Source organism: Kryptolebias marmoratus, linkage group LG4 (genome assembly GCF_001649575.2).
Source record: "Kryptolebias marmoratus isolate JLee-2015 linkage group LG4, ASM164957v2, whole genome shotgun sequence".
In the NCBI taxonomy this organism is placed as follows: domain Eukaryota; kingdom Metazoa; phylum Chordata; class Actinopteri; order Cyprinodontiformes; family Rivulidae; genus Kryptolebias; species Kryptolebias marmoratus.
The window spans coordinates 14,917,441-14,927,511 of record NC_051433.1 but is presented as its reverse complement, the minus strand read 5'-3'; the positions used below and the strand labels follow the sequence as shown (position 1 = coordinate 14,927,511).

The 10,071-nt window shown below is 37.7% G+C and overlaps 1 protein-coding gene and 1 long non-coding RNA gene across 3 annotated transcripts; both read left to right on the top strand.

Annotated features, from left to right (window-relative positions):
* Positions 1-852: 852 nt before the first annotated feature.
* On the top strand, positions 853-7,110 carry pa2g4a (proliferation-associated 2G4, a). Of its 2 annotated transcripts, none has more exons than XM_037975107.1 (13): positions 853-1,044; positions 2,759-2,887; positions 3,034-3,139; positions 3,624-3,693; positions 3,793-3,885; positions 4,086-4,149; positions 4,296-4,374; positions 4,881-4,959; positions 5,062-5,195; positions 5,310-5,404; positions 5,498-5,625; positions 5,722-5,775; positions 5,874-7,110. In XM_037975107.1, exons 1-13 carry the CDS (start codon positions 963-965, stop codon positions 5,904-5,906), a joined length of 1,146 nt encoding a protein of 381 aa, XP_037831035.1. In that variant the 5' UTR covers positions 853-962; the 3' UTR covers positions 5,907-7,110. The 2 variants fall into 2 exon arrangements, with proteins under 2 accessions (XP_037831035.1, XP_017271405.1); XM_017415916.3 differs by having other exon boundaries at positions 854-1,044; positions 5,907-7,110.
* Positions 7,111-8,101: 991 nt separating this feature from the next.
* Positions 8,102-9,617, top strand: LOC108235637. The gene is made up of 4 exons (XR_001808582.2): positions 8,102-8,186; positions 8,286-8,312; positions 8,737-8,759; positions 9,296-9,617. It is a non-coding gene; the product is annotated as an uncharacterized LOC108235637 (long non-coding RNA).
* Positions 9,618-10,071: the final 454 nt, after the last annotated feature.

The following is a 10,071-nucleotide window of genomic DNA, read 5'->3' as shown; positions in this document are numbered from 1 at the left end:
GCAGTTCTGTATGTGTTGTAAGAATCAGCTCAAGTATCAAACTCATGATATATTTTTTGCAATTCATTTCTCTCCAGCTTTGTGCCAAAAGACACAGATATTAGTGTTTCAGAACTGAAATTGATTTGTATGTAAAGCAGCATTACCAGAAGTCAAATTACAATTTCAAGATTTCTACAGCTGAAGTTGTTTTCAGACAATAACAGACAATTTGTATTGCAGTAGTTTATTTGTTCCTAGTCAAAAACAACATTTCAGCATTATCAAGCATCTGAAACATCATTCTTCTTATGACAAATGAGGCCACTTTTCTCATTTCACTGTGCGAGAGGTGGGGGACACACCCAAGACAGGTCACAAGTCCATTACAGGGACACAGAGACAAACGAGACAAACAACCATTCACGTTGTCACTCACACTTAGGGACAATTTAAGAGTTACCAATTAACCTAACATGCCTGTTTTTGGTCTGAGGGAGGTAAACCGGAGTAAACTCTCTTAAGCACAGGGGGAACATGCAAACTCCACCCAGAAAGGCGCTCAGTGCTCTAGAATAACAGAAACTAATTTGAGACAAGTTTGAGACGCCCACAACAATTCTGAGACTATTTTGAGAGAATATTTGGGAAAAGACCGCGAGTCTCTGCGAGTCACCTACATTATGACAGACATTATGAAGATTCTGCAAACTACTACATATTTAAGCCTTGAGACAAGGAAGAAACTGAATTACGGACGAAAGCTTTTGAAATGCTTTTTAATATTATATGAGTATCGGGCTTGCCATACCCACTCCGCATTTTGGCGGGCTGGGGCCCGCAGGGGACGCAACTCTGCGAAGTGGGAGGAGCTTGTGGAGCAACCGGAGGCTCGCGCGGTAGCAACGTGCTGACGAGCAGATCTTCAAGCGGAGAGCTGCAACTTCTCTGGGCCGAGGAGTGACTGGAACTACACTGCCAAAATGTCCGACGAGGAGCAAGAGCAGACCATAGCCGAGGACCTGGTGGTCACCAAGTACAAGATGGGCGGTGACATCGCTAACCGTAAGTTGGTGGGATTAAAACAGCCGTTTGAGACCCGGATGGGACTCGTTGCCCCTATCCGGCCTGTAGCGCTGGCGGCTAACGTAGGTTTGCTCTCAGCAGCAGCGGCGGCGGTAGCAGCTGCCATGTGGCTTCACATTCGAGGCGCACGTATGCTGCCCCGACAGGTGCAGCTCCACCACCTTTAGCCGACTAACTCAGCTAATGCTAGCCAGCGCTATTCAAGGTTAATGTGAGGCTTAGCTGGTGGCGGCTGTCTAAGTAACGTGGGATGCTAGCTAACGAGCTAAAGCTAACTAGCTTAACGGTGGGAGTCACTAATATGAGACCAGACTGAATACTTTAAGTTCGTTTTTCACTATTACTAACTAGAGTTTAATTGACCTAAAACCAGCTGCCGTGCTGCCGTGTTATGTATAATTTTCAGCATTATGCCACACATACTACAACTTAACTTGTACGACCAATTTATTTTTTTAACCTCTTGTGGATTTGTCGACCACTTACTATTTTTAAATCCCCTTGACATGCTTCAGCTTAACCAGAATAAGCTTTAACACTCATAAGTCATATTTAAATCATTAGGAAAGCTGACATTAGGTGGAGAGATGTAAAGTCTTCCTTGGCAGACTAACATATGTCACCCAATACACCATTTTATGCATAAAATAAATATTTATAAGCTTGTTTTGAAGCCAGTGTAATGTGTTTTTATGGAACAAATTGAATTACTAAAACTAGATAGTTTGTCACATATCTTATGAAATAAAATTCAGTTTTATAGTACATTAGTCATTGTGGCTGTCACAGTCCAAGTCTTGTGAGAGAATCTAAATTAATTAAAATAAAATCAATATATGTGCTGTTGCTCTCACAGCCCAGTTTCATTATTTTACGTTACGTTCATCAAATTTATTGTTACACTCAGACCTTGCGTTTTGTGTCATGGTTCAGATACATCTGATTTTTGAAGGAAAAAGGAAAGTGATATGATTAAGACACATTACCAGTACATGTCTTTAGGGGGCTGTGGTAGCTCGGGGGGGCTTGTAATCTTAGGGCTGCAGGTTTGAGCTCAGGAAGGGGATCTGGCGTAAAAAAAAAAAACAATTACCAAACCTTTTGTGCGAGTTCGCTCGCTGTGGCGACCCCCGCAGAAGGGAGCAGCCCAAAGGCCGTCAACCGCCAGCACTTATCTTTACTGAGCTTTTTACACTCAAAACTCCACACGGCGAATTTGTAAAAAGGCTCTCGAGGACAAATACGAGGCTAATTATTGTATTAATACACATGCACAAATGGCTGTTTAAAGCACACTTTGCTTTAAAATGTCTGAATAAGCAGACTGTATTTTGCATCTAGGCTTACGTTACCTGCCTGCAGTGTACTTGCAGGTAATTACAGGAATAAAGCAATCCCTCTGGTGTTACAGCACAAAAGATGAAGCCTGTAACATGAGGCTTTGGGTGTATGTGGCTTCTGTCTCAAGTTCATTTCGCTCCTTCTGTACACTCACACAGGACACAGTTGGTATTTAGTCGTTTTAGATTATAACTATGTTTGCGGCCACTTGTCAGATTTTCCTGTGATTCTGTTGATCTCTAAAATTTGTGATTTCAGACACATTGAATCAAACTCAAGTTGGAGCATCCACTAATCGGCTGTCCCTTTTGTTCCCCTTTTTAATAATCGCACACCGATTCTGTCACCGCAGAGGCTCTCCGTCGGGTCATTGATGCAGCGAAGCCCGGCATTTCTGTGCTCAGCCTGTGCGAGCAGGGAGATGCCTATATCATGGCTGAGACTGGAAAAGTCTTCAAGAAGGAGAAGGAAATGAAAAAAGGTGAGGCAAAGAGCTGATGTGTATTTGAAATCACTTAATACATCTTGGATTAGCTTCATCATCTGATAATACAAAAGTCACAGCCTTCATCCTTTGGTATGTTATGCTTGCAGCATTTGGAGATTATTCTCTTCTTCCTCTTTTAGGCATTGCCTTTCCCACCAGCGTCTCAGTTAATAACTGCGTTTGCCACTTCTCTCCCCTGAAGAGCGACCCAGACTACACTCTTAAAGATGGGGATCTGGTCAAAATGTAAGCTCCGTGTTCAGGATCGATGTTGTCCTGTCCCTGTTCTGTTTTTTTAGTTTCTCCTTGTGTTGTCTGTCTCTGTTTCACTGTCATATTTCATCTTATATGAGAGGAATTTTTGTTAAGTTTGTGTTTTCAGAAAGGTCTCGATTTTCTCTCCTACATGTGAGAAATTATTGAAATAAATTGGTTCGGTTTTAGCTATAATGTCCACTCAGTATCACCTTTGCAGTTTGTAAAAAGTCATTTTAGTTGTATTGCTTTTTACTAGATTCACAGAAATAAACAGGTCAAATAAAAAAATTACCTTGGAATGTAATCCATTTTATAGTTACACCAAATTGTACTGTCTATGTCTTTACTATTTAGATATCTCTTACAGTTTTTTTATTTCTTCCCACACAGCTGTTTGTAATTTTAACTTTCACTGTATGTGAAACATAATCACTTACCTTTTTGTTTTATTATTTCACACTTTTGTCTCCAGAGATCTTGGGGTTCATGTTGATGGCTTCATTGCAAATGTTGCTCATAGCTTTGTCGTGGGAGCCAGCAAGGTGAGCGTGTTTCTCAAAACAAACCCAGAAGAATCTGATGTCATCACAGTTTTTAATGTATTCTTGTTCAGATGTTAATGAGCTGTTTTATTTCTGCAGGAGAACCCTATCACGGGCAGAAAGGCCGACGTCATCAAAGCAGCCTATCTATGTGCAGAAGCAGCTTTACGCATCGTGAAACCTGGTAATCAGGTCTGTTTGAACACATCATCACACGATTTTACGGGTTTATGAAGTGGTCTGTGCAAAGCTTCAACCCTCTCATATTTATTTCAGTTCAAAAGCCATCAGCTAATTTATTAATTAGTTTAAAAGTTGATCCCATAACCATCTATGATTGGACTGTAGATCTAAATCGAGCAGCCATCTTTATGCACATCTCTTTCTTGCAGAACACTCAAGTGACAGAAGCCTGGAACAAGATCGCGCACTCGTTCAAATGCTCGCCTATCGAAGGTGAGCGCCTGTTGGACATTTGTGTCAGCTTCCTGCCCGTCTTTGGATTTTGCCATGTAATACGAGAAAAATGGTGATTTAAAACCTGTATTACTTGGTTTTTACTTTGCAGGCACATTTATTGTATCTGTCTCTTTGTTTCGAAGGTATGCTGTCCCATCAGTTAAAGCAGCATGTCATAGATGGAGAGAAAACCATCATCCAGAACCCAACAGACCAACAAAGGTACTTTTTAATATTTAACCCAAGAAATGGTTGCAAAACGTAATATCCTAAATTTTCATGTATCTGAAAAGTTGATCAAGAACGCCTGGGAACGTTGATTATTTATTGGCCCGCTCAGTTTATTTAGAACTGCAAAATCTTATCCCGAGTCTGCTTCCTGGTTGTAGTTGAACAAAATAAAATCATGAAAATCACACTAAATTCTCCTACAACAGTTTGTTGGTTTTTTTTTGTTCTGAAATTGTTTAAAAAGTTGTAATTAAACGGAAGGCTCACGTAGTACAAGTGTAAAAATGCCATTTTTTGCTGGCATGAAAGTTTAGTTTTGTAAGAATTTTTAATCACAAAACACTCAAGTCAGTGAAGACATTAAATAAAAAAACATTTATCCTGCTAAAGTATGTTAATTGATTGGAGCAATTGTGAATTCCATATCCATTGAAACATTACATTTTTTTAAATAAGAGAAGATAATGCTTTTTTTTAAATGCATTTATGTTTTTCAGGAAGGACCATGAGAAGGCAGAGTTTGAGGTTCATGAAGTTTATGCTGTGGACGTCTTGATTAGCACTGGTGAAGGGAAGGTTAGCATTTTTGTTTCTTCCCTCATCTTTACAGATTTGATCATTTTGCTGAGCTGGTGTATATGGGACAATCTGTTAAGTTTCTAATCTTCTTTTGTTAAGGCCAGAGATTCAGGTCTGAGGACCACAATTTATAAGAGGGACCCCAATAAACAGTACGGCTTGAAAATGAAGACCTCTCGTACCTTCTTCAGCGAAGTGGAGCGACGTTTTGATGCCATGCCCTTCACTCTTAGGTATGGAATGTAAAGCTTTACATTTTGCGCCAGCGCTGTGCTGACATTTTAAATTTAGGAGAAAAAAAATCCCAATTGAATACACATTATTATTCTTATTATTGTGAACATCAGGGCTTTTGAGGATGAGGCCAAAGCCCGTCTTGGAGTGGTAGAGTGTGCCAAACATGAGCTGCTGCAGCCCTTCAATGTGCTACATGAGAAGGAGGGTGAGTGTTTTTCTTCTGTTAATCATGTCTACTCTTCTTGTTGAGCACCAATTGTTCTTTAATTCTCCCCTCCCTTCTGTTGTCGTGTTTTAGGAGAGTTTGTTGCACAGTTTAAGTTCACAGTGCTGCTGATGGCCAACGGGCCTCATAGAATCACGAATGGACCCCTCGATCCGGAGCTCTACAAGTCGGAGCATGAAGTTCAGGATCCAGACCTAAAGGTGAGCGGGAAGCTTCGATCACAAAATAGCTCGGAGACCTTTACACCCTTTTATTTATTTATATATTTATTTTTAAACAACTCATTTCTCTTCTAGGCTTTACTACAGAGCTCTGCAAGCCGTAAAACACAGAAGAAGAAGAAAAAGAAGGTAAATAAAATAATGATAAACGTGTGTGTGAGCCACGTCATACAGAACAATGAAACCCACCAAAGCCCTGACAGTGCGCTAATATTTACTTTTTTTAGTTTTGTCACTCTCGTTTTATTGTCTGCCTTTAGGCCTCAAAGACAGCAGAAAATGCGACTGGACAGCCAACTGAGGACACAGAAGCCGCAGAATAAAAACTGCCTTTTCACACATGCAAGACCCCAAAGACGAGAACGATGAAATGTGACGAAATTCCCTGGACTCTTGTCTGTTTTACATTTTGGTAAATTTGACTTAACAAACTGATAAATTGATTTAAACAAACAAAAAAACAATGTCCAGACCAGTTTAATATTCTGAAATCATTCACAGATATTTAACCCTTTACTGCATTAATTGAAACTAACATGTTTGGTTTTTTTCTATAAAAATAAAACAAAACTAAACTTAGGTTTTTTTTTGTTTTTTTTTTACTGAAACAAATTTTTTGCTGAGAGTCAGTTGACTTAAATTAATTGACACCTCACTGTGAGATTCATGGTTTATATTCATTTAGTTTTAGACCATAGATTTGTTCTTCTCAGTGGTAAATAATTTATCTTTTTGGCAGCAAAATCATTTTGAAGCATTTATTGTCCAAGAAATGAATCAATTAAACACTGCATTAAAAGTTTACTTTTTTTTTTCTTGGCAATATTATGCAGTAAAGGGTTAATTTATAATTTTAGTTTCAGCCATAATGATTAAAAAACAAAACAGGAGTTTCCAAATCTGATATTAGTAATGATAATTTAGCAATCGTTTGCTCCAGATTTTATGAAGAGATGGTAACAATTCTATAATAGCAACTATTTTGGTTGAAACTGCAATTTTTTAACCATGCTAGATTTTAAAGCAATAACCCAAATAGAAGAGTGAATATTTTTAGGTATACGAAAAGTTTGAAAATCAACCTGACTTTAGGGAACAAACTGCTACACCGACTGCCATTTCCCTTTTATTATATATAAAAAAAAACTATACTGTATTCCACTTACAAATCTTTTCTATGGATGACACCTGTAATATTGGTCTTGTGAAGCATGAAGACTAAAGCTGTTCAGGTTTTTTGGAAATAATAATTAAAAAAACAAAAAAGAAGCTTTGGGGAGAGTCTTCAGTGGAGGTGGACCTGGAATATCATTTCATGTCAGTTTTATTTTGAGGTCTGACATAATGTTGGCTCACATTTGTCCAGAAAAAAAAAGATGTTTGAAAGAAGCAAACTTCTGCTTTCTAGTTCAACCACTGAGGAATGGAACTTTATGTCTAAGAAAATAAAGTTGTTTTCATACACGTTTGTGTTTTGCTGTTTTTTTTTAACTGTCTTCACTTCCTAATTACCTTTACCTGCTTACTGTGTTTCTGATTCTGTGAACAAGACAGCACTTTGAATCTTTAAGACTGGAACAATATGTTGATTTAGACAGAGGTCGTTTGTGATCAGTGTCTTTATCACTTAAAATATTAGTCAAAACAAACATACATGTACAGAATCAAGGCTTTGAACGACTTTCAAGTTACTAAACAGTTTTTCTAGATAATTTTGGACTAAATTATTTTAAAAAAAATCAAACTTTAAAGTCACATTTATCCCTCATGATGAAAAATCTGGTTTGCCTGAATTTTGGTCATGACTAGTCATCCCACATCAGCTTAGTCATTTTCTTTGTTTAGACTGAAAACTTCAAACTGGATTTTGGCTTTCTTATATCAGGTCTGTTGGAATAACACTCTTCAGGATGTGTGGAGGACATCATGTGTCCTCAATCCTTCACTCTTTATTCTTTATTCATGATTAACTTCTCACCTTTCCAATATGTTGTTTGGTTTTCTGCCATTTGGAAGATGAATTGCTGCATCTCATCAAGGACAACCAGCGTCATTGTCTAAGAAATAAAATCACACATTCAGTTCAACTCAATTTAACTTTATTTTTTTTATCACTAGCTGAACAAAACAGAGCATGACAAAAACAAACAGATGTTAATTTTCTTATTTCAATGCCTGCTTATGTTTGTGTCATGTTCTGCTTTGTTTAGAACTGTGAACTTCACTTGTCTTTAAGAAGTGCTATTTAAAAATAAAGTTAAATTGAGTCTGTGCCAGTGCTGTATTTGAGGCAATAAGGCTGTTCTTAACACTCTACTAGACATAATAAATGCAGTTCTTTCAATATATATTATTATATTATATAAAAAATGATAAATAAAAATACTTACTTGACAGATGTGTTCCTAACACACCGACTTGTCCGATAGGACTACATTTCCCTTATGCGGCAGTTGGCGCTTGAACATGACGTCACGAGTTTATAAAAGCCGCACTCTTTCTTCGTCACGTCCTCTTTCCGTTGCTCTTCTCGCTTTGAGGTAGGATTTAGTGTTTCAGCGCAAACGAAATCTAAACGAATCTTTAACTAATGCAAGTCATCCGTGGTTTCTAAATATTTATTTGTTTTGTTTTCATAGAACTTTCTCCACACGATGAGAGCCAAGGTAAAATACACAGGCGGTATTTGTATTTTTGGGGTTTGTTTCCTGCTATCCAGCGCTCCACTGCAGCTAGCTTGTAGCACCGCCCGCATTAACAACCATGCTTGTTCGCACAACATGCTACTTTTTACTATTTGATTTTGTTCTCTTCAATTTATTTATATTGCTCTGGTAACTTTAGGTGTACACTAACTCTTATCATACATGTTCAAAATCGTTGACGTAGTTAACAATTCAGGCCTGCATGCTGCTGGTAAACCTGCTAGCCTCAAGTGTTTATAGCTAAATGTAACATTTTGTCGACAAGTATTTGTTGCAGTGTTGTATTTTCTTTGCTGCTTAAACATGCTGTTTGCCACAAAGTTATGGTTCTAACAAGACTTTGATCTGTCTACATGAGCTAATAAATGTCCTGTTTTTTTTCCAGTGGAGGAAGAAGCGTATGCGCAGGTAAGCATTTTCTTTTTACCACTTAAACTGCAAACTTCTGGGTAAATATTATTAAATCTAACCTTTTAACATTGCAATGGTCTTAATAAACAAGATTTCACTTTTTTTAACAAGTTTGTCAGAGGCTTAGAAATAGGTTTTGACTTATACTTCTAACTTGGTGCATATAGAATAAATTGTATTTTTTTATGATTAGTTGAATAATTTTAGTACTGAAAGTATTTAAGATCAAATGTACATTTTAGCTGTTGTGTGTTTAATGCTTTGGGTTGCCTAGAAATTTTCTGTAATTAATTGAGCACAGCAGCAGGGTTCACTTTACCTATAAGGTTTGACTGGAAGTGAAAAGCTGGGTTTAGCCTTATTATATAAAGATGCACTGGGCACATCACATTTTCTGTTTTAGATAATTGCCCATTAAGTACTGTAATGTTCAGCTTATTCCTGCAAGATTATCCAACATGAAAAGTGCAACAAAAGTATTGAGTTGCTTGAATTTTATTTTTTTCTCATATGCTGTTTTTCCTTTGAAACAGGCTGAAGCGTAAAAGGAGAAAGATGAGGCAGAGGTCAAAGTAAGCCCTCATCCCTCTCAGCTGTGATCCCATCTGAGCCGCTCCAGATGACCGATGCTTGGCGCCTCCGTTGGTGGTGAAACGAAGGCCCAGAATCCTGACTTCGAATGAACGAGGACTCCTTCAACCGAGCAAGCTGGATGTTTCTGGAAGACAGCAAAGATGCTGGACTGACGTGTCATCAAACGCACAGCTGCTTTGTTCATGGACCATTATGCATCTTGTTTACTTACAATTGTTAATGTGGTGTATTGAACAATAAATGAACACTGTTAAAATTCTACACTATTCAGTTTTTTGTCCATTAACTTATATCCAGGAATAGTTTGTGTAAATAGACATGCTGCTTCTCTTGAAGTCAAGGTGTGAAATATGGAGTAAGTGGGTACTTTTTAAATTTAATTTATTTAGTCTGAACAAACCCACTGTGGTAGGTGTGAAAATAACGCCATTTTTGGGAGGGGAGTCATTAAACTTTGACTGGTCAAAGACTTGCCAAATCTTTTTTCAGTAATGGGATTATTAGGTATATTTTGGCACAATATATAGGCTGCTGTTGAGCCTATGATACTTAACTGCTTCAAATTGATAAAATGCTTTGTAATTCAAGGTGCTGACTTGAAAACTGCTTTGCATCTCATGCACCAGAACAGATGTTTTTCTAAATTAACCTTTTAAAGGTTTGCTTTTTTAATGCAAGTTTAATTTAAAGACATTGATTTAGATCAAACTATTTC

Excerpts from the sequence above, each read along its gene's own strand:
- pa2g4a (XM_017415916.3), top strand. The coding sequence starts at position 963 with ATGTCCGACGAGGAGCAAGAGCAGACCATAGCCGAGGACCTGGTGGTC. Across the intron at positions 3,694-3,792 it reads TTGTCGTGGGAGCCAGCAAG|GAGAACCCTATCACGGGCAG; the intron begins GTGAGCGTGTTT and ends TTATTTCTGCAG. Across the intron at positions 5,626-5,721 it reads TTCAGGATCCAGACCTAAAG|GCTTTACTACAGAGCTCTGC; the intron begins GTGAGCGGGAAG and ends TTTCTCTTCTAG.